Source organism: Dendrobates tinctorius, unplaced genomic scaffold (genome assembly GCF_039654945.1).
Source record: "Dendrobates tinctorius isolate UK_male_01 unplaced genomic scaffold, ASM3965494v1 ptg000046l, whole genome shotgun sequence".
Classification (NCBI taxonomy): domain Eukaryota; kingdom Metazoa; phylum Chordata; class Amphibia; order Anura; family Dendrobatidae; genus Dendrobates; species Dendrobates tinctorius.
In genome coordinates this window covers 34,524,883-34,550,328 of record NW_027361714.1, presented here as the reverse complement: position 1 = coordinate 34,550,328, position 25,446 = coordinate 34,524,883, and the positions used below count along the sequence as shown (strand labels likewise).

General features: G+C 41.6%; 1 protein-coding gene across 3 annotated transcripts in view; it reads right to left on the bottom strand.

Annotated features, from left to right (window-relative positions):
• The window catches only part of AKAP7 (A-kinase anchoring protein 7), a 271,894-nt gene that overhangs the window by 125,042 nt on the left and 121,406 nt on the right, over positions 1-25,446 (bottom strand). For all 3 annotated transcript variants that reach the window (XM_073575814.1, XM_073575812.1, XM_073575813.1), the window contains exon 7: positions 18,898-19,045. In XM_073575814.1, coding sequence (XP_073431915.1) covers positions 18,898-19,045 — 148 coding nt within the window. The remainder of the gene's footprint in view (positions 1-18,897; positions 19,046-25,446) is intronic.

Sequence of the window (25,446 nt, the reverse complement as noted above, 5' to 3'; positions counted from 1 at the left end):
ACGTTTTTCACCAGAGCACTGGTCAACCTGTCGCCATATAGTACTTCATATTCATGAGCTCTGTATATACCTGCCTCCCACCAATGACTGGCAGCTTTCTGTCTATGCACAGTGTAGACAGAGAGCTGTCAATCAGTGGTGTGTGGGGGAGGACATACAAAGCCGAGCATATAGAGGACTGGTTAATTGCTGTATGTGTACCTACACTTCCCTGCATTTTAACATGCACCTGACAAATTAAAGTGGGGCACCAACATTTATTTTATGCAGAAGCATCTTTGTTCCCGCTGTCCTCCCATGAACATCACTTAAGTGTTTTCTAATAGTAGAATAGAAGTTTTATCTGGTTATAGTCTTCAATGGGTTTTTGGCTGTTTCTCCTGGGTTCCTTCTCACTTGTGTCAGAATTGCCCAGTATGCTCTTGGTGTGGTTTCAAAAGGGATTTTCTGGCCTTTTTCTTGTACTTTATATATAGCAGTACAGTGCTAAAATAATTATAAATGGTATACCAATGCCTAGCATCTCCTTCATCCAATGTAGGTCTCTTTTCTTACGGTGTGGATTTCATGTGGCTGCAACAATTGGCTGCAGCGGTCAAGTGCCAACCACACTAGAACAATAGAAGAGACTAGCAGTAGACAGACAAAGCAAAAGGGCGGAGTAGCTCCAGTGGATGGACAGGTGAGTATACACCATTTTCTTTTTGCACACTGGATGCATTATATAAGGTAAAAGAAATGGGTGTAAAACTCCTTAAGAGGACACACAATTCTAGACGATATACAGTAGCAACAGCCCAGAACTGTCTCTATTTGTAGGCAATCTATCTAACAATGAATTGATGTACACCCCGCAATAACTTTGTAGCCTTTTACAACTTTATGCATCTCTATAACACGTCTTCTTATAGCTTCCGGAAGAGGCTTGTCTAGCACTAACCAACCTTTCTCGAGAAGAACAGATTTGTCAATAAACAGACTTCGTGTGCCATTGTAAATGGCCAAACGTCATGGGAAACAACACCAATCTCGCCACCTTAATTTAAACATCTTTTGCCAGTTAGCTCTAGGAAAAGTTAAAGGCAAGTTATTACTTTCTACAAAATTATGAAAGGCACAACTACTTGTGTTATGGGCTCACCTAGTGGGATGGATTCTCTAAGCTGTAGGTCAGGTAGAGCAACACGGACCAAAAGGCGATGAGACAGTGACCTGGATTTTCTGGAAGGCACATGAATCAGCAAAGGCGAAGACAGCAGAGTATGCAGGATGGCAGGCAGTAGGAACACCAGAAGACACAGAGCCAGGTGAGTGGATGAATACATTGTAGATGTATATTCAGTCCAGGACTTGCAGCAATCAAATGGTTCAAGCAAGAGTTGGTTGTATGGAATCATCAAACATCTGGTTGCTTTGGGACAGAAGAGTTGAACGAACAAACTTACTTGCAGAAAAAAATTACACAATGTGGTGGAAACGTAATAGTGCTAACCACACCGGTATTAGCAGAGGAGAATCGCTATGCTTACAGCTCATGAATAGTTAACAGCAGATCTGATCCAGGAGGAAATGTGGACATATGATAAAAAATGGAGTTTTTAGGCAGATGAGAGAAATGGTTGGTGAATCAAAACTTGTTAAGAGCAGGCGTTAACAAAATGCAATGTTTACTGAATACGGAAACAGAACATCATAGGTAATGATGGCTAAAGGAGTTTGCAAGGTTACTTGTAAAGCCCAGTGTGAACTACAGCAAAAGGAGGTGGCCACAGGAGAAGGGGGCAGGGCGATGTGCTAGTACCAAGACGGGTGAATAACAAGCTTGTTAATTATTAGTTTAGGTAGATTGTGCTTGTCTATAACTTTGACTTACATAAAAATTGCACCGGATCTTAATAGTGATCAATGGAAAAATATAGTTAGCTCCAAAAGGTTCCACTATTAGGCTATGTGCCCACAATCAGGAATAGTAGTGTTTTGGATGCAGCGTATTTTTGCTGTGTCCTTAACGTAGCATTCTACATGGCTGGATTTACGTACAGTGTTTTTTGCTGCGTTTTTTTTCTCTAGCCAAAACCTACTTACTTGGTTTAAAAAAAAATGCTAAATTGCAAATGCCTGTTTTTCAGTGTTTTTGTGGCGTTTTTGTAGGTTTTTTTGCAGCTTTTTTGGGTGTGGATTACAAGCAGGCTTTGTCTACAGTACATATTCAAAAAACTTATTTATAATTACCAAAAACACCAATAACCCCGGCAAAAACCCCATTGCATTTTTCCCCTTTCTCACTGCATTTTACAGGTGAAAAAAACCGCGCTGCATATTTAAAAAACGCTGCAGTTCTCACATTCTGTCAGGATAAAAAAAAAAAACAAAACGTGTATGCGATTTCTGAAATATCATCGCTTTTGCTGGTACTGTAAAAAGCAGCTTTTAATTGACATAAAAAAAACACTGCATGTGAACATAGCCTAAGCCTGTTTTGGCTCATAGAGTAGGATGTTAGTGGAAACCTTCTTTATTGCATAAAGATGCCCTAATAATATGGCACATGAAATGGGATTGTCTAGAGGGGACACGCTTTTTAGGAGCAGGTATACAGTACAGTTGAGATTCAATGTCTATTGGAAGCCAAAGGCAGTCAACTCTGTGCCTATAGTCCCATCTCAGGCTCTCGCTCTTCATGCTTTAAGCTGCAGTTCACTATTTCAGACTGACTGCTGTATACCAGCACTACAAGCTCACCTGTAAAATATAGCATTTAGGCTACTTTCAGACTTGCGTTAGGAGGTGCAGCGCAGGGCCGCTGCTGAGCTCCGCCCCCAGCTGCGCCTCCTCCGGTCAGCTCCTATGGGCGCATGACGCTGCATGCGACCGACGTACCCTATATTTAGCGTTGGGTACGCTGGCCGTGCGTTGGTATGTTTTTGCCGGGGCATGCGCCCTTTCTGAGCTGCGCCGACATGCGCCAAATGCACCGTGTTGCATTTTTGTGCGCTCGGCGAAGCGCAAAAAGGGCGCATGCGCCGGCAAAAACATACCAGCGCACGGCCAGCGTACCCAACGCTAAATATAGGTTACGTCAGTCGCATGCAGCGTCATGTGCCCATAGGAGGAGCTGACCAGAGGAGGCACGGCCAGGGGGCACAGTTTAGCGGCGACCCTGCACTGCGCCTCCTAACGCAAGTGTGAAACTAGCCTAAGAGCTGATATTCGGTACCAGTCTAGATGGTTTTAACTTCAGAGTGATATAAATGAAAAATAAATTCTAAGTAATTGTCCCACATATTAAATGAAAAAAGAAACACATGAGTAATCCCCTCTTTAAATGACTAAATTGATAAGGTCGCTTTAATATAGAAAAAAAAAAAACAATTTTTAGGACTTGTCAAATCAGGAAATATGGAAATATTGAGCAAATCTTAAAATAGCTCAAAACACAAGTGAAACATTTTTTAGAACAATCACTGGCTTATGGCACGTACACTCTAATTACAGCACTATAGGCAAACGATCTTATTTGCCCTAAGTATTTCAGGGGCACTATTTTTATTTGCAAATGGATTTTCTAGGTAATATTAAATTCTATTTATCTTTTTTTTCCCACTTGCTGATGCCGCCTGGATTTCTTCTCTATACAGCTGACCTTTGCAGCTAAATCCTAATACAGAACATCACACAGGGATTACTGCATGCCAGAAATACAAATTCTCTCTCTAATCGTGTAGCATATTATATAAGCTGATCATATCTGTGCTACAAGCTAGAAAACTTTCACGATGGAAGCAGGCTAAAGCCGAGTAAGACCGTTCAATCAATGTCGTCTTTTATCTGTGTGCTTTGAAGTCCCAATTTGTCATGGATTAAAAAATAAATAAATTAAACTGGAAAAAAAAGAAAAAAGAAAAAATACATTACGGTACTTTAGTCAGCAGATTGGGTACGCATACGTCTCAAATACCGGATACTAAATGTGATGCACTTAAAGTTTATAAGAAGATACTTTTAGAGTCTATTATAAACCATAGACTTTCCAGGGTGTATTATCCCCCGTCTTTCCATACTGAAGGAAGTGTTGTGATGGATAAAGTCATCAAGCATAGCCATTTCTATAGTCAATGCTCAGTGTGCCCAACGACAGGGCTCAAGAAAATAGAGGAATCAGTTACTTATCATGGGATCACAATGCTAGGATTTGCACAATGCCGGTGAGAATGAATCCATAAGCGAGTTGATAAGAATTGAGGATAAGTTTAATGAGTTTTACTTCTTAAGATAAGACTGTCTACAGATTAGTGACAAAAGTGTGTATAGAGCTCATCAAGGAAATGGCGGATGGTAGTCTTAGGGATGGTCCGTAAGTGTCACATTACTGTAATTTTTATAACTATGAAAGGGAACCTGATGGCCCCCAAACTGACACCATGTGTTTATTATTATGTCAATAGCCTTTGTAAAAAAGTGCTTTGTAGAGTATACTTGTTTGCATAAAATGGCCAAAACTATTTTATAAATCCACTAACTGAAGAGCCCGGTGCTGCCCGGGCATAGTAACTAACTGTGGTTAGTTATAGCAAATTATAATTATCCTCCATCCCATAGTCCCGTGCCCATATACCCATCATACATATCCACGATCCCATAGGCCCGTGCCCATATACCTTTCATACATATCCTCCATCCCATAGTCGAGTGCCCATATACCCATCACACATCCTCCATCCCATAGTCCCATGACCATATACCCATCACACATCCTCCATCCCATAGTCCAGTGCCCATATACCCATCATCAGGGTGGATAAAAATCAATGTTTTTTTAAAAAAATAAAATCGGATTTTTTTCAATAAACTGCTTTTTGAGGAAAATATTTTACCATCCAAAGGTTCTTCCATCATGAGATAAAGCTGAGTTGTTTAACTCAGTAGAATAAAGGCTGTATATGTGTAACATTCACAATGCCATGCTCTTCCAGAGGTTTCTGTAGGATTAGTGGGCAGTTTCTCTCCTATATTATCACAGACGCTCGCTTTACTTACGCAGTTCTCAAAACTGAATTTGACTCCGCAGAGGTCCCAGCCTCTTCTTCACGGCAAAAATGTTACAACATGAACAGAGTTGAGAAAAAGACCTTAATCCTATTGGTCTACAAACCTATGAATACAGAATCAACCCCTTCAGTGCCAAGTCCAAGAAGTTAGACAATATGTTTCTGATTGTTTGGAGTGGAATAGATCTGCACAACACAAGAAGAATGTGAATCTAAGTGTGAGGAGGAGGAAGGGCAAGCAGACAAGAAAATGAAAGTGAAACTTTGAGCACAATACTGCAGCATAGCCACAGACAGACAAGTCTGGATCTGTTTGTGTGTACGATCTGAGGTTTATTACATTCTTTCCTTATAATGGCAGCAGGCCGTAAAAGAGACCCAGTTTGGGAATATTTTAATGAAGCTCCTTCGCCTATCGGTAAGGCAGGCATGCGTGCAAAATGCAAACGATGCAACAAAGAGATGCAAGGCCTGGTGGCGCGAATGAGGCAACATCATGAGAAGTGCGGTGATGAAGATGACCAAAGAAACACTTCTGAACAGGCAGGATCTTCAGGTTGGTAAACATTTTTATTGAATCCTATTTCTAAAGACTGAACTGTCATGTGTGAGAAAAATTATATTTCTTATTATTACTGCATGTTACTGTCATTTGGTACAGTTATGAAGAAAACCAAATATTCCTTTTGGGGCAGGGGCAGTGATGTGTTGTGTACAATAAGCAGAAATTGTATAAACAATAAAATAACAGCATTGACTTTTTTTGTTTAGGGGAATTCATGGATTCTGGAAACTATCCACCTCCAAGATCACCATCATCCTGTTCTACAGTTTCAGAGTTATCCATCCAGGATAGTGCTTCATTAGCAGCAGCAGCATCATCATCAGACACCCACAGCCACATATCACCATCACCCAAAAGGAAGAAAAAACCTTTACCTCCTGGAACCACCATAGATAGGTTTGTGATAAGAACTAGCAGATTAGAAAAAGAGTTGATTGATGAAAAAATTGCCCAGTTTATTTATGCAACGAACTCTTCTTTCCGTCTGACTGAGAACCCACATTTCATTAATATGGTTCAGTCACTGAGACCAGGATACAGTCCACCCAGCAGAGCTGATCTTGCAGGGAAACTGCTGGATCAAGTGTATGACAGAGAAATGGAGCAATGTGCAACAGCTCTGGAGGGTAAAATTGTTAACCTAAGTATTGATGGGTGGAGTAATGTCCACAATGATCCTATTGTATGTGCTTGTATAACAACAGAAGAAGGTAAAGTCTTCCTTGCACAAACAACTGATACGTCAGGAAATGCACACACAGCAGAATACTTACAAGAAGTGGCAGTAAAAGCTATAACGACATGTGAACAAAAATTCAAATGTCTAGTACGCAGTTTGGTCACTGACAATGCTGCAAACGTATCCAAGATGAGAAGAGATTTAGAAGAGCAGGGAGGGAATACAAAGCTGCTAATAACATATGGTTGCAGTGCTCATTTGCTGCACCTCTTAGCCAAAGACTTAAGTGTTCCAGAAATAAAGGCTAATGTTGTTGAAATTGCTAAATACTTCCATAATAATCATTTTGCTGCAGCAGCTCTGAAAAGGATGGGTGGAACCAAGCTAACGCTCCCACAAGATGTTAGATGGAACTCTGTGGTGGACTGTTTTGAGCAGTATATCAAAAACTGGCCTATTCTGAAGACACTTTGTGAAGAAAATCGAGATAAAATAGATGGCACTGTCATGGCCAAAATCCTCAACATTGGGCTTAAGAGAAATGTTGAACATATGCTGAGCTTCCTGAAACCCATCTCTCAAGCTTTAAACAAAATACAGAAAAATAGCTGTTTTATTGCAGATGCTGTTGAAATTTGGAAGGAACTGAGTGAACACTTAAAAACAGAACTACACATGGACAGAATTAAATTACAAGCAGTAAACAAACGAATGGGACAAGCACTGACTCCAGCTCATTTTTTGGCAAATATTGTCAATATCCAATATCAGGGTCAAAACCTAAGTGCTGAGGAAGAGGAGTTAGCTATGACATGGGTATCCAGCAATCATCCATCTTTAATGCTAACTATAATAAACTTCAGAGCTAAGGGGGAACCATTCAAGAAATATATGTTTGCTGAAGATATTTTAAGGAAGGTCACACCAGTAAACTGGTGGAAGTCACTTAAGCGCTTGGATTTAGAGACTGTTCAAGTAATGATTTCACTTTTAACAGCAGTAGCTTCTTCTGCAGGCGTTGAAAGAATATTCTCTTCCTTTGGACTCATTCATTCTAAATTGAGAAATCGGTTGGGACCCAATAAAGCAGGAAAGCTTGTTTTTCTTTTCCAGATTATGAATAGGAACAAAGAAGAAGATGATGATGATGATGAAGATGACGACAAGTGAGCTACAGAGGACAGCAGGGACAGTAGTATTTAAGTTTTTCATGTGTCGGCTGGGCTGACAGTCTAAGTTTCTTAAAATATATATATATTTTGTTTAGCCAAATTAGTTAACAAACATGGATGTTTGTTTAAGCAAATAACTTATGCTGTAATGTTGTTATTGTTTCAGTTGAATAAATCTATTTAAATTGTTACTAAGGTCAGGATTATTTTTCTCCTTCCTAAGTACAACAGAACAGTGGTGTCCAAATATGAATGATTAACCCATTAAACTGGGGAGAAAAAAGTAATATAAAAAGTGATTCTAAAAATCTTCATCTACTTGCATGTTAAAGTAGCAAGAACTAGTTTAGGTAGAAACTTTGATTTAAATCACTGATTTAAATCAAGCCTTACTGACTAGTGATTTAAATCGTGATTTAAATCGTGATTTAAATCAGTTAGATTTAAATCAAATCCACCCTGCCCATCATACATATCCACGATCCCATAGGCCCGTGCCCATATACCCATCATACATATCCTCCATCCCATAGTCGAGTGCCCATATACCCATCACACATCCTCCATCCCATAGTCCCATGCCCATATACCCATCACACATATTCTCCATCCCATAGTCCCATGCCCATATACCCATCATACATATTCGCCATCCCATAGTCGAGTGCCCATATACCCATCACACATCCTTCATCTCATAGTCCCATACCTATATACCCATCATACATATCCTCTATGATGACATCAGCGTCGCCATGGCAACCATTGTGACATCATAATGAGGGGCGGGGCTTGATACGCACACACTGTTTCCCCATTATGTAGATAGGGACATTATGACATCATAATGAGGGGCGGGGCTTGACGCGCTCAGTATGTAGATAGGGGCAAAATTGTTTGGTGAATTGGAACCCGCGGGGTTAAAATTTCGCCTCACAACATAGCTTAGGACGCTCTCGGGGTCCAGACGTGCGACTGTGCTAAATTTTGTGGCTGTAGCTGCGACGGTGCGGATGCCTATCCCGGACATACATACATACACACATACACACACACTTGAGCTTTACATAATAGATTTGTAATTGGTTTTAGACAATGGGGATTGGTTTTCTAAGACTAGTCATTCCACGAATCATGATTTCACACCCGTGATAACATGATTTGCAAGAGCAGCTACTTTGTAAAACACCAGAATACGCACGACTTTCCTCCTTTCATGTCGGCACACAATGAGGCCGGGTTTACTTTCCCCAGCTTTATAAGCGCACTGCGCATATCCAGGGAGCACAGCCATGCTTACCGTGTTCTACCACCGGGTATTGTATTTGGCTTCTCCATGAATGGCAGATTACATCGTCATGAAGTGCTCCTCAGACGTGCAGTGCTCCAATGAAGCCGGGAAATGCACGTCCTGTTATCACGGGGGTGCATGATAACATGATTGGTGGGACAATTAGTATGACAAAGTAAAAGCCTCCATGACTAGTCTGGCACCAATTAGCATATCGCAAACAGATTTATCAAATTGATTTTTTTTGCCATGTACTAAAATAAAATATACAGTGCACAGGGGCTTCTTAGGAAGGGTATTAACATAAGAGTAAATACATGGTGGTGGTTTGGGGGAGATGAGGGAGCCATCATGAACCCTTTAAAGAGAAGTCCCTCATTTTATTGTTTTATACACCTTATAGCCTACAAGGCTGTGCACGTGTCCACAAAAAAATACAATACATGCCCACTTTTGCCCAGTATCATTGACAAATCTTGCTATTGCAAGTCAATGGGTACATGAAAAAAGGCTAGCATTTGGTTGTCATCCATGTCTCATCTGAGTATATGTAGCCACCTTGTAAGTCAATGATGAACCCATTTAAGGTGCTGTCAGACGCTTTAGCCTACTCAACCACTAACACAGCTGGGTAGGTGACTTAAAAACAACTGGAAACATTCCCATATGGGCTTTTATAATTGTAGAACAACAAGGGTCATTTGTATGTGGCCAGGCAAGTACCCTGGCATCTTATTAATTATTTCACACCAACCCTTCGCCTTTTTATTTTACTTAACAGTACAAATGGTGTTCTTAGTGTTCCCTAAAGTTGTCAATTCTGGCCCTAAAATGTTGTGCCTGCGATGGTCACTTGTTCAGGGCCCCGTACACATTAGTCTATAGCTAAAAACGTCAATATAGGTGGCTCTGGCCTAAGGCTACTTTCACATTAGCTTCGTGCGACGCACGTCGCAATGCGTCGTTTTGGGGAAAAAAATGCATCCTGCAAAGTTGCCGCAGGATGCGTTTTTTCTCCATTGACTTACATTAGCGACGCATTGCCACACGTCGCATCCGTCGTGCGACGGATGCGTCGTGTTTTAGCAGCCGCGATGCACAAAAAAACGTTACATGTAACTTTTTTTTGTGCGTCGTCTCAGCCAGTTTCGACCGCGCATGCGCGGCCGAAACTCCGCCCCCACCTCCCCGGACATTACAATGGGGCAGCGGATGTGTTGAAAAACTGCATCCGCTGCCCCCGTTGTGTACAACTTTCACAGCGTGCGATGGTACGTCGCCCCGAGGCAGGGCGACGGCCGTCGCACAACGCTAGTGTGAAAGTAGCCTAAGTTAGTCCAAAGTGTATGGGGTCACAAAACTCACTACACCAGCTGGATCTCCACAAGGAGAAGTAGTACTCCCAGGATTTAGAGGAACAGTATCATGGGGAGGGGTTTAAAAACAAAACTTCCTTTACTATGCCGCAGGACATCCAGGAAATCTTTTTTTCTCTACATTTGGCATTTTAACTAATTATAGAACACTTTTTTCAATCCCCTAGCAGTCAAAAAAGCCAAAGCCAAGTAAAAGAGGATTTTCTTTAGCTCTTAAATGTCATGTGGGAAATTTCAGAATGTAGTATAAAATATATTTTGATAATTTGTTACTAGGTGCCAAGGTGACCTTAAACTAATATTAATTTTAAATAGAGATAATTCCACTTAATTCTGAATTTCCTATACAATATTCTGTTTACAGATTGTAAATTCTACTTATAAAATGAGTGAAACCTTTATAGCTGCCATATACTGTTTGCTTCCCTGTAACAAAGCCAAATTATGCCATCTGTATGTTTCAGAGTCAAACTCTGTAATGACGATCAATATCTCGTTACATCTGATTCAAGTATTTGCCTTCCAGACATGTAAATTAGAATAATACCAAGTCATGGAATTGAATATCAGTGCAAGCGGAGAATATCTGGCATTTACATCTTTTAGAAGTGCTGACAGTGTGTGGGCTACGCATAAGAAAAACAATAGCTAGCAGCAAGGCATTTAATAATTAATAACACAGATGTCTTATATTTAATGGCTAATGTTCTTTTTATCAACAAGTAACAATTAAAATAAAACCTTTAGGGTAATCTAATTTCTAGAAGTAAAAAACACCATCTATGAACGCAACAGCAGCCTGACAGTAGGGGGCTCTGGTCTATAGCTTGGGTACCCAACCAAAGTCAAAACAAAACTGCCCACTAGAGTCAAGCAAAAAGATTCACAGGACCCGAGGGGTTCTGGTGATACACGTGAGGCCACCTCGTCTCTCACAAAGAAACTAGTTTCCTATAACATGGATTTGGTATTTCCTTGATCTATTTCTTGGTGACTAGTTTGTTTCTTAGTGTTTTTATTATTTTGCTGTTATTTATGTACACCTTTTTATTGTGTCACATAGAGTCACTGGAGATTTTTATTCTGAGACTGGACAATACCTTTAAACTAATGGAATTGATAATTTTTAAAGGGGTAATCAGGCTCCGGTCACTTCTGTCTCAAGAGGTCAGTGGGGATGGTGATCTTAAGTCTATAGATCTTATTCATCAGAATAAGACAGGTGCGTGATATCTGTCTCTCCTGCACATGAGTCAGCACGTATATTTAGACTTGACTTCACAGGTCAATATAGAAGTGAGTGGAGCCTACAAATTGATTTGCACATTATGGAGTCTACAGAGCTGCACATAGTTGATGCCACTGTGGTATTGGGGCTTAGATTTTGCATTACAACTCTTATAATGTTATAATGTCTAAAGTTAAAATGCCTAAAGTTGATCAAACCAGACAAATTCAGCAGGATCAGTGGACTATCTAATGGTGTCAACTCCAAAAGTTCCCTCAACATCATATGTGAATGAATGATTTCAAATACATGACCTTTTTGTTCTCAGAAGATATGACCTAAATGCATTTTTACAAAACTATGCTCACTGTATGTGACGGCAGACTTGTGAGTCTTCAAAGTGCACATGGTGCACGCGCTGTCCGGTTTCTTCGGTACCGGGAGTGGGCACTATTATGTCCGCAAGTATGCCATATTTGGCCTCACTCAATTCTCTTGTATTGAGCAACAGCGCGCATATTTATTAAGAATGTGGTCGGGAGTATGCATAGCACATACTTGCAGTTACATGACTGCCCATTACCGGCATTGGAGAATCCTGAGGCTACGTGCACACGCTGAGGATTGGGGTGCGGATCTGGCCGCGCGGATTTTGTAAAATCTGCAGGTCAAAAGACCTGCGGTTTTACCTGCGGATTGGTCTGCGGTTTTGCCCTGCGATTTCTCATCTCCTCAATGGAGATGGCAAACCGCAGCGGAATCCACAGAAAGAATTGACATGTCAATTCTTTCTGCGGTTTCAAAACCGCAGAAAAACCGCGAGGAAAAATCTGCACCGTCTGCACTGCGGTTTTATATTCCCATAGGGAATAATGGTACTGTACACCGCAGCAAAAACTGCTGTGGACTCGCAGCGGCCAAATCCGCTGCGGAACCGCAGCAGAATCTGCAGTGTGTGCCCACACCCTGTCAGTGTGTTCTGTGAGGATTATGAAGTCTGCAGTCACAGAATAGGAGAGTTACTACAGACTTTCCTACCAAACCTAGACAACCCCTTTAAGATGTTCCTAAGGTAGTGGAGGATCACATTTGTACTTTCCTTAAAGGGAAGACAGCATCAGAAAATTACATTGATTAAATCAGGTTTTTATGTTGAATGTGTATTTTTTATTTTTGCTGGGGCTTTTTTAGACTCATACTTTGTATTATTTCAGGAACCCGCACATGGCCACAATGGTCGGATCCTGACCCTATCTTTTGCAGAGGTCTCTAATGAGCATGTGCAAATGTAATTGTGAACAGAGAGGCAGCAGGGTCAGTTGTGACTGACATGTCCTAATGTGATTGGCAGATCCTTTCTTATTAGCTTTATATAGAGGTGTTATCCGTCATTGAAATCCTGCCTCCGATAATGAGCCAGCTGAAATGGGACAGGAAGTCTAAAGGAAAGCCTAGTTGCCAGTGTGAAAATTGTAAGATTATATTTTTCTTAATAAAGATTGTGATATGAAATAAACCATTGCTAAAAATTGTTTGATATATTTGTAATACAAAAACCTAATTTAAACAGTAGGTCATTTTGTGATGAATGCTCCCATGAAACATATTGTTTAAAGTGAATAACAACTTAACTTGCAATATTTCACTGCTCGGACAAACTGAAGGGTATTCTGAGTGAAGACCTCCTCTCTCTAATGTCCATATGGACAGAATGGTCACCACAGAGGTATGATAAACGAAGGGCATTGAGGTTGGTTCATAGACTATAACTAAGCTTCACTACTGTCAGAATCCTTACACAGCCAAATAGACAGTCTCTTTACATAGATTTCTCACCATATACAATTCCTTAAACTAAACATGGCTATGTTACAGGGTTGTCTACACTAAGAACCGGATGGATCCCAGCCTAGTATTTTAGTCAGTGAAGTGTCTATCTTTCACAATATCCAGAGTTCATGACAAAAAAGCTATGGCTACTGCTTATAAATAGAGGCTGTGGCAGGAATACAGGATTGCGCAAGATTAATATTTAGGGTATGTGCACATGGCGTTTTTGGTTTTATTTTTAATTGTACGGTATGCATTATTAGTGAGCAGCTACTAAGCAGATGCCGTCTTAAGAATGGTGTCGTTACTTCTTTTAACCATTTTGCGGCATTGGAAGCCTGAAGTGGTTAGAAAAAGTTCAAAAGACTGCACGTTTGCACAGCATGTCTTTTTTTACACTGCTATGCATACGATCAGTCTTTTTGGCAACTTTGTAGGGCTCTTTCAGGAAGATTTCAGCTGATATCCACCTGAAAGACATTGTGTGCACATACACTTAAGCTGTTTTGTCACTTACAATACTCAGACTAGGAGTAAACGGTGAGATCAGTCAATATCACCTATCCCTCAGGTCCTGGTAGGAAGGGAGGTGGTCATCAAATTATCAGCATTTAATTATTACAATGTATTCACTTCAATATTTTCAGTAATTCAAAACATAAAATGTTATTTTGGAGGTAATATAGCTCAGAGAGGTAAGGCCAGGTTCACATAGCGTTAACAGCAGTCCGTTCAATGCATAGTGCTGACGGACTGCGTTATGTCCTCCCGCTAGTGCAGATGCTTCATCTGTGCTAGCAGTGACGCGTCCGAGGCTCCGTCACAGAATGACGGCATATCGCTAGCGCATGCCGATTATGGCATGCGTTAGAGATGCGCTCGTCTATAGCTGTGTATGGGTGCGTTAACGCATCCGTTACATAGCATTAATGTCTCTGTGTAACGGATGCGTTAAACGCAGCCCATTAACGCTATGTGAACCCAGCCTAACAAGTTTACATTTCTAACTCACATCAGTGACTTAAAAGTTGTTGAAAAGTAGAAATTGAGGTGTTATTTTTATATTAGAATAGAAAGGCCTTAGGAAAAAGACATCAAAGACTTTCTGCAAGAGACGAAAATGCCTCATTTTCAAACCCTGCATTAAATAGTAATAGGTGTTATTCCACTGACCGCAGCATCTCTTTACTGCTGTTTGTATTTCTCAGTAATCACTAGAAAAAGAGAATTACTGTGTACATATTGGAGATGGACACTGAATTCCGATAACTACATATGACATTTTTAGGCTGATCTTTTGGAACTAAAACGCTCATATTTTTTTTTTAAAGTGCATGGTATAGCTTCTCTGATCAAAATTCACAGTAATAAGAAAAAAACTTTGATGATACTTTCTAAAAACATACAATATTTTAATAGCAATGAGACAATTTGCTTCTTACTTCCCAAACCACAGGAATAAGAGCCTGGCTATTTGATTGCAGCCAGGTATGTTATTCTCTGAAATGTAGTTTGATTAGTACTCCAATGAGATTCCTGGCCTGCTTCTCCCTGAACCACTCCAGTTCATTGACAGGTGTCTTCCATGTGTGCATTGGAGAGACATGTCAATCACCTGGAGTGAAGCAGGGAGAAGTCAGCCGTCTGGATCTTTAAACTATGTTTGCTCTTAAAAAGCAGAGAATTCCACAGAAAAATGTACCTGCCTGCAATCTGGCAGCACGGCTCTGATTCATGTTGCCTGTGGTTTGGGCTGCATGAATCGACTGACAGGTTTCCTTTAAGTTCAACAGCTCCAGATAATGAATTTATTTTCCTAAGCGTTTAGTGCTCTGCCTGGATCCTGAAGGTAGATTATAAACTTTACTGCTCCAAAATAAAAACAGATTTTCTCCAGTACAAATTAATAAGACAAACAGTCCTTTCTTCAGGCTCAATGAAGCAAATTAATTGTAGAAGTCTCACCAATCTTGGTATTCCAGACAGAAGCAGCTCAAGCAGTTTTAAACATTATCACTACACAAACACACCTCTGTTCAGCTCCAGCCCAAACTCCACTCTCCTGAGCAAATCCAGCTGCTGTTCTTAGGCCTGTAAGCCACAGACTGGATTATGGGAACAACCTTTCCCATCCAGACTTTTTGTTGCTCCTTAATCCTGCGCCCAAAATGCAGTCAAAGTAAAGCTTTCTCAGCAACCAAGTGTTACTGATATACAGACTTTACTTTACCGAGGTCAACCACCTCGGTGATATATGCCGTCTACCCAAAAAACGTATTCATGACTGAGCAGCCGCATTTCCATGTAGCTTACCGGGTTTATACTTCTCACTGATCTTCTGGGAAATAACAGCTCCTAGCCAGACATCCAATCTGTCCGAACTATAAACTATTTTGGAGAAATTAGGAGCTACCAACACTGGTTGCTTACAGAGGGGGCCAGTTTAGGCTCTTGAAATGCCCTCTCAGCCTCTAGAGAACACTTAACAATAACTGATTTTGCACCCTTTATGAGTTAGAGGCAGTGTTATTGCAGGAAAATTAGGGACAAACCCCATGTCATGGTCTACAATTAGCAGGAATGCTCAGTTCTCATTTTTTGTGAGTGGGTGTGGCCAGCTCTGTATCACCTCCTCTGAGACATCCTCATACTACTATCTCATGCTTGAGACCATGACGTAGCCTTGATAACTTAGAGAACCTGTCCTTATTCTGCTGTATCACTTTCCAGCCGTGCTTTTTTGTGGGAAAGTGACAAAATTTCTACCATGCCACTTTGACACCAACAATGTTAGCTTCTGATGGGGCCAAAAAGCAAAGGGTTTTGAGTGGGTCCCTATCCTTCCAGGGTTTTAGTAGGTTGCTATGATATAGTGGTCTTCCTTTTCCCTGGTTGGTGGATTTTACAGTTGTACTCTCCTACTTGTTCCACAATCTCATAGGGTCTCTGCTACTTGGTACAGAATTTGCTCTCCACTGTTGGCACTAACACAAGTACCTGATCTCCAAGCTTAAATTGTCTCACTCAAGCCAACCAATAAAACCCCCTGGATTGTGCCTCATGTTTTAAGGAGGCGTTCTTTCACCGGGCCCCTCACTTTGCTTCCTCAACACAAATGATCATTATGCCCAGCCAAATGTGGAAAACGATTATCAGCTCCCGGCTCTTAGAGTACACTATCCAACCTTATTACATTTTCCAGAGTAGCCTTCAGTGTTCAAGTTCCGGAGCTGGGTAGTCCCAATGTCTTCCTGGGACTCTTCAAGGTCAAGGATATTGGCTTCAGGGGATGCTGCCTCATCCTCCTCTCTAGTCAGTACAGTGAAAGGAAATTTATTGGTTATATCAGGTGACCTTATTACCATAGTCGATTCCTCGCTGCGTACCGGACTACTGGGTTCTACAACTTTAGCCCATAAGCCTCAGCACAAAGGAAAATCTTGTCTGATAACAATAGAATTCACCAAGTCTTCGACAATTCCTACTCGGTGGGACACGCAACCACAGTCTGTGTATATGTCAACCTGGGCCATAGAATAGTTCTTTGCGCCTCCATGCATATACCTTACCCTCACCGTCTTCCAAAGGACTAGCAAATACGAGAGTGTGGCAGTTAATAGGGCCACCAAACTCCCTGATTCCAGTTACAGTAACACTGTTCACCATCACCTGGCACAGCTGATGTCCCTCACCAGGGTGAAGGAAAGTACTTCACAAATGATATGCAAAAAATAAGAAGCATCAGCCTATGGCGCAGTCTATCGGGTTTTCAAACATAGGACAAAGAGCTGCTATATGACCCGAGGTCTGACACCTCAAACAGACAAAAAAACATTTCTGATTCTTGCTGGGTCTTTGTGCACACCTCAGATGTGGACTTGGACCCCCTCTATTGGGCATCCCAGAAAAGTGACCTCCGGCTCCCTTGATTGCTCAGGGAGTTCTCCACAGCCGAGTATGACGAGGCTCACAAGGTCATCTGCATTCTGGGGATCGACTTGGGCAACCCAGTTTTGCACAAACAAAGGTAGTGAGTCGATAAACCAGTTGGTCCACTACATTCTTTCCACCATCTGTTCCGGAGAGCAGGTCTCAGGCCGCAACTGCTGTTGATGCTGCTGCTCTTGCAATTGCTGGATCAGAAGTTAGTAGGTTTCCACTTTAGTTCTGCTGCCACTGTTGCTGCCACTGCAGAATGACCAGGGACAGTTGCTTAATAAGCACCTCTACGCTTTCAGACTGATTTGCAATGCTGTAGCTGCCTGTCACGAGTGTGTCACGCCAACCTGAAGATCTGGGTTTAGAACATCCCTACGTATTGTGAATCGCAGATCTTCCATTTAGCCTGGGTGTTTGGAACCCATATTAAATGAATTTGGTTTCCACAGGTGCTGAAGAGGTCAACGACAATTTTAAGGCCGATTAGAAACATGCAGCCCTATTTCAGCTTTTTCTGATCTGGTGGTTAACTCTTCCTATAAAACCTGGCCAGACCCTCTCTCTCTTGCCAGTGAAAGCTCGGTTTCCTTGCTCTTCAGAGACGCAGTGCTGAATAGGATTTCGTTGCTGCTATTGGAGATTTGTCTTCCTGTGCTGTGTGCTTAAGCTAAGTGCTTGAAGATGAGCTGTTGTGGAGGTGCTCTGTAGTACGTGTATGTTTAAATCCTGGTCCCTGTTCCCGTTTAGTTTATTTCTCCCTGTTCCTCTCCTCCTTCATATTGTTGGTTGGCGCTTTTGTATGTTAGTGGGTTTCTGTTATCCCTATTTTGTCTTTTGTGTCTTTTTCACATTGCATTTCTGTCCCTGGCTCCACAGGGTGGTGGAGGAAACAGACCAGGGATTAACAGGAGCATAGCGAGGTCGAAGACTCAGGCCTCTCTACCATCAAGAGAAACCCCAGGACAGGGATAGCTAGGGTCCCAGTACCAGAGACAGTTTGAGGTCCCCATCCCTTACCTAAGACAGTCACAGGGTGACACTGCCTTTAACCAGGACATTCAGTATTTAAACTGTAAATCACCTGTGCTCTTTGGGACTTTATGCCTGAATTCAAACACCAATTGTAGGGTTTCAGCACTCTGGTAACAATGGAACATAAATGGATCAAGGAAAACGTTATCATAGAGTTTCTAGTATTTCATTTTTTTAACTACAGTATTATATCAAGCTCTAAACAATAATATATTGTCACCAGCAACAAAGAACTAATGGAATCAGTATGCAACACATTCAATTTTATTTTGAAGCATGTTGACAGTCTACTGCCACCTTCTGGCAGACATTGCTCAGCAGTGTATAAACCAAAACAACCAAACATTATAGGTTGTATACAACTTATAGAACTGTACCTCATTTTAGGTACTCCAACAAAGACACCAACCTTTTCTCATTATACATAATGATTTTTTTTTTTTACACATATTATATCCCATTTAGAAAAGTAGAAAAATAACCTTTACCTTAAAACTAAATATTGAAAGCATATCAAATATAAAACAACTGGAATAAATTGTAATACATTGCAATAAATTGTATTAAAAACATTTAATGGGCATGTTAGATAGGATGTTAAGAAATTGCAAATATGGGTTCATTAAAATACAGAATATAAAAAAAAGTTGACATTTTTGTTTCAGAAAATATGATAGTTTCTTATTATTGGAAGTGAAAGAGAGGGAACACTTATTGGGACACTCGCTTTTACTTACCAAAAAATATGGAGGCTTCAGTATGATAGTAACCACTTGGTTGCTTCTTCTTTATCATAGAGCAAAGATCCAATCTCGTCAGTGTATCCTCACCGAAGCAGTGAGCTTGGAAATCCTTATACAGACTTGCCTCAATCTTTTTAATGCCCTAAAAAACACATAACATGAATAAGCACCAAATCATTTGTTGCAGATGCTTTATATATTTCTATGTACGTGTGTATGTAAAAATATATATATTGTGGTGTAGTGACCACTGTGTCCGCTAGGGGGCGCTGTGTGGGTATCCCAGGATGGATGGATAGCCATGTCCAGAGTGGTAACAGGAGCAGGGTCCTAAATGACCGTTATGTAACCCAAGGTGGGTGGCCTTGGGATGAAGGCTTGATTATGTGCTGATCAGCAGAGCTGATCTTTCGCTCCAGTGTGTTAGGGAGAAGCCTTCAGGTGATTGGTGAGACGGGTGGGATCAATCACCTACAAACCCACCTAGGGGCGTGTGTCTAGAACGCCATATTAAAGTATATGTGTGTGAATGCTCGTAGGACCTGTGATGAGGTCATAGCCATGTGATCCAGTGGGCGTGGCTACGGACCATATAAGGTGGCCAGGGTAGGTCACATGAGTGAATGCTTTGACTCGGTTGGTCCGTATGGAAGGTCTCGTCTGGCTGACGTCAGGCCGACTGAGGAAGATGTGTCTGGCTTCCTGAGTGCACGTGGAGATGTGTGTCTGATAGTTCCCTAGAGGGAATGAACATCTGCACTGAGAAGCAGCCATGAGGTAACCCTGACAGGGGATATAACTGTGGGGCTAGAGAGCCTGCGTACCGGACATAGTAAAGCCTGTGTGACCACAGGATTAACAGAAGGGAGCTCTGTCATGGACGCTGTGCTGATCTGATATGAGCTTTCTGTTGCTGTTTATGGTTTATGCTGATGATGGACTGAGTTGTGTTGAGAAACCTGTGCCAGACCTGATTTATCGGCTGCCTAGCGAGTATCCCCTAATTGAATGACAAGCTCTACCTTACAATATATACATACACACTTCTAAACACTGAATTTGCAACACCAAGAAGTAACTGTCACAGAATTATGGAAATCACAGGATAAAAGACATGTTAACGATATGTCAATGATTTAAAAATAGAAGCATTTTCAAAACATCTCAATTTATTCAACAACAGACAGATATATACACAATTACATGCCTCGTCATGCTATCAATTACATTGTCTAAGGAATGTTCTGCCACACAGAAGACACTTGGGCAAGGAAATCATCAAGATCCACAGATGGCAACTTCCTTTGCAACTGCCGACCAATGACGTCCCAGATAAGCTCAAAGGAAGACAAGTCCAGAGGCTCTGCAGGTAATGGTAGCACACTTAGCCTATTTAGACTGCTCACAGAAGCACAAGCAACATGCGGCTTAGTGTTGTTGTGTTGAAAAATGTCTACTGTGACACGTGGGAAAAATAGCCATAACACTAGTTGAGCTATTGATCCATTCTTTACTGCATGTAAAATTGAATGTCACATAAATCAAACAATGTCTACACAAACCATCAGAAGGCACTTGCACGACATTGGGCTACGAGCTAGAAATCCACCTATAGGTGTTCAATTGATCTTATGCCTCCGCAATCAAAAGCCATCATTGTGCAGCGTAAGATGGCAATGAGGCTTTTGACTTTTTTTTTTTCAATTCGTTTTCATTAAACATTTTTCAAATAGAAGTAAATCACAGCAGATAAAACATTTGCATTACAGTTATTGAGTAACTTATGGAATTTGTTATCCGATAAAGCATATGAAAATAAAGACAAGGAAAAGAAACTAAAGAATACATGCAGCTTTTTTCTTGTGAGCACCGTTTCATCCAAATATATAAGTAGTGATCACATAGAACATATGTGTAACAAAACTTAACTGAGGTTTAACAAAAACTTTAAACCTGTATTATTAACCTTATTTTCAACTTTTCCAACATATCCATACTAAAATCAGCTCTTGTCATAGCATATATACATGTGCACACCTGTGCCCAGATTCATCCCATCTATATAATGACAAGAAAGAAAAGGGTAATGGATCCAGTGATGTGGGCGATGCACCTTTTCTTAGAATAAAATGTAGCTTTTATTGAGCCATTTAAAATAAATGCAGATACTTTATCCACTACATTAGCTCATATGCACATTATAAGCACAATAGCTCATATGCACATTATAAGCACAAATATATAGGTGCAGTATTAAAACCATGTTGGTTGGGAAGTTAAATGTCTAGCCATTTTTTTTCTCTGTTGTGTATTTGAAGACAGGGACGTCTCCAGACCGTAGCTCCAGGTGGAGCTGAAGGCTTGTGAGGTTCTGAGCAGGTGAATCCTGCATATATCTTTTGTTGTGTCGTTATGCTGGAAAGGTCATGTTTATTTTGTTAAATCCTGCCTAGGTTTAAGTCAAGCTTAATAAACCAGCAGGTGTTTGACCCAAGAAGTGTTCCTGTGTCTACCTCTGAAAGCAGTCGAGTGAGTCAACTTACCACATCATGTTAAAATGCCCTAAAGTGCAGGTCACTAGGTGGCTCCCTGCTCTGTAACTTCCTGCCCATTGCCTGTTAGGTTAGTGCCGCCTTTGGTAACAAAGAAGCATAGACAAATCACAAGAAGTGGCTGCTGTGACCTGCACTTTATGTACAGATCAGATAGACCTAGGAGGATATCCCTTTCATGCACAGCTTTACTTATCCCTCCTCTCCTTGGTCTCTGCACTGTTCACTAACTTTACTCTTTAGACTTTAATTAGGGCAATCCCTGTCCTCCACCATGAAAATAAACTCTTCAACTTCTCCATGGAGCTATAAGCTACTTTTAGCAGTAGCTCACTGAAGATTTCACTGGCTGTACCAGTTCCTGTGTCTAATACTATAAATAAGGACGTACATATACCGATGGGATTGTAACTTAATAGGATCAAACAATGGACTGTAATTGTAAGTATTCATGCTCCTGTCTCTCTGCTAAATCTGACTTCTCTCACTATGCTGTTGCGGCGCCCCAGGAGTACGGTTGCCACAGTGGCCTTACCTCCCTCCTAGGGAGAGTGATGTCATGCCTGGGAGCAGTGAAAGGATCTCTTTATCAGGTAGTTCCAGCAAAAAACACAGTTCCTACTCCAGGCCAGCAGAGTGAGCTCTAAACCAAACTGCTGAGGAGCTGCTCTCTGTGGTCAGGAATAGAAAGTTAGTTAGAGTGTGGACAGGGAAGCGGCAGGACATGGAAGAAGGAGCTGGGGGCTTGGAGCTATAGAGGAGCTCACCCCCAAGCTCAAGCGCAGAGACCGGTTGCCGGAATCCGAGTTTGTGTGGATACTAAAGGTCCCACAGCAGAAACCGCAGGAACAGAGGCCGAAAATGCTCTGTTCCCAACTGAGACTCAACGACACAGCAGTAACGTGTAAGCCAGAGACGCCATTAAGGGCAGTTCATGAAGGAGGCTACAGCTGCCTGTCATGAGAGTGGAGTTCTAAGTAAAGGACAGAAAGAGGAACTTGGGTTGGAGTTCAGAACCGCAAGTACTTCAGAATAGCGCTAGAAAAGGAGACCTCACAACCCACCTGCATAGAGAGATTCCCAAATTGCTTCCAGGCTGACTGCCTCCTATACCATCTGTAATCTGAATCCTGGACTGTACCTACAAAGCACAGTAAAAGGTAAAGGAAACTGCACTCTGTTGTGTCCTTTGAATTCTTCCTGCATGACCGTCTCATCATTGCTACATCCCTTGCTCCATACTACATCACTATCTATCCTTCAACATCTTTCACCTGCCCTGGGACTAAGCTCTACCTGTGGGGAGCTTTAACAACTCTGCTGCATCACCACCAGTTCCAGCGGATCTGCACTGCAGCGCTGGTCACTGTTGATCAGATACCACGGGTGGCATCACAAACTCATTACAAAAACTCTTTATTTTTCATTCCCTTGTAAATAAACCCCTTTTATTGGAAGCCCAGGGCCACGGACTGGGTCACTGTCGCTGTGACACTGCCCCATTAAGAAGCGGCCCGGTACCGAGTATCCCCACTGCCCTGGCGGGCGCTCCACTGTCATCTTGATCTCCACTCTGGCTCCCACTGAATTGCTGTCACCTCGATCTCCTCTCTGATCACATTGTCCTACTGTGTGTAAACTCCAGCTCTGCTCTTTCAAAATTCATACAAGAAAACAGAGAGGAGGAGTTCAGATCTCAGGCTGTCATTTCACTGACAGTAAGGACAAAAACATTACATGTATACTTCCGCCACACTGCTCAGGATCGGTACCCTTCCACTGAAAGAGAAAGGGTGGCTGGCAACTGTGTAGCACCGATGCACGTTCTACATGTAAAAAACGCATTTGTGCACTGAAAAAACAATCAGGATCTATTAAGAAGCACCAGAGCTACTCTAGGTAGTGCTGGAATTGTGTTCTGTACTAACAGAATTTAATGTACCTTATAACATATTACAAAATATTTACTTTTGTGAGGTGAAAGAAGTAAAAAACAGTAATTCTGCAGTTTTGTAATTGTTTTTTCTGGTTTACATTTTTTTAACATTCACTGTGATGAGAATAACAAGTTATTATCTTCATTGTATAGTTCTGTGAAACAGACCACATGAAAATTAGAAATGAAAACTAAATCACTGTCATATATGTGCACAAGAAATTTGCCCACATGAAAAATTACCTCCATATTATAGAAAAGTGTGTGTCATGGTCACGTGTGTCGGGACGCAGAAGATACCGCAAGGCGGACCCATAACACACGTGACCCTGGATACAGCGCCTCCAGTGGGGCGAATTTAAATAATAATACGTGCAGGTGGATACGCCGCCTCCACCTGGCGAATTTAGGTATTACACGTAAATAAACATTCTGGAAACCCCGCCTCCAGTATGGCGAATTTAAATAATAAGGGGGACCTGGGAAACATTAACAATGGGGGGCCCTGCTATAGGGAAAAGGGAATTGGAGACCTCCTGAGCTCCCCTGAGCCAGTGTCCCTGCACTCCTAACATTCCCTATGCCGGTTTCGCACCGGGCGCCGCACGCGTACCTTAACGCCCTTGCTCACCCTGACCCTAAACCCTCACTAGGGAATGGGTCGGTGCGGAGACTAATCCCACAACTGCACTAATAACACACATGAGGAAAGAGACAATACAGGGGAAACACCACTTAGCTTTGCACTGTTGCGTACGCTCCTAGCAACAGAGCCCTCCACCTGAGTGCATCTTCTCCTCCACCTGGATCCATCACCATAACAGGATCCTTCACCTTAGTGCAACCTTGGAGCAGAGTCCAACACCAGTTGTAGCTGCTTAGAACCAGAGTCCCAAGGATGAGTTCAGCTGCTGACACGAAGTCGAGCATGCTGGAGTCCAGCTCAGCGGCCAAGTCCCACATGGTGAGTGCCACTCTCCATAGTCGCCACTCCACCAGCCCATGCAGACACTTCCCGCTGACACCATCACTGCGACTCCACCACGCCATGCCAGCCCTTCGTCCAGACACCATAGCTGAAACACGTCCCCCCTGGCTAAGCTGCGCAGGACTCCTCACCAGCTCCATCCTTCATCCAGGCTCTCCAAAAACAGAGTGAACACAAACTCACAATATCACAGGCAGTGATTGCACACCTCTAGCACACCTTTATAGGGTGTAACACCTGATACATGATTAAGTGCACAAAACCTAAAGTGCAATATCAAAACCACCACCGGGGACAGTCAAGACACCTTGGAACTTTCCAAAGTAAAAAAAGTTCACCCAGTGATTTAAAACTGTCAGATCACTTCAGATCATGACAGTGTGTTTTTTTTCTGTGCATATCATATCATATCATTCTGCTTGTTACTATTCTCACACATTCAAATTTAGCTTTTATGGTGTGTTTTTTACTAATTTTATAAAACAACACTTTTTTTAAAAACATTTAAATTACTTTTTTTCCTTAATTGTTCATCAATCTATGTAATCGATTTTTTTGTTGCATGCTGTAGTTCATGATTGTACAATTTTGGGGCTGTAACAATGTTTTGATTTTTTTTTGGGGGGTAAGAGGAGACTGCATTTTATATAGTGTTTATTAGCAGGAAAAAACATGACATTATAATGAATAGGATCATTTTTGATATAGCTGTACCAGGGGACGGTTCCTATGACTTTCATGCCCATAGAGACAGCTAAGGATGGTGGATCGTACTGATAGATTCCCTTTTAATGGACAGGTGGTTATGCATGCACCCTATCTCGTTTAATTTTCTAAGGAATAACGGAGGCAGCCAGTACATTCTTTGGCTATAAAATTTGGAAATATCAATTGTTTTTCATCATGGATTATGTTGACAGTGTGCCATTATTCATCTGTCAGTGGTGACAAATTTTGCAGAGATACATGTGCGCTTCATTTGTGGCCATTTTTCTTGTACATTGCCGCATATTTCATTTACCCAGGATTTATAATTAGCAAATTATATGACGCCAAATCATTCTATT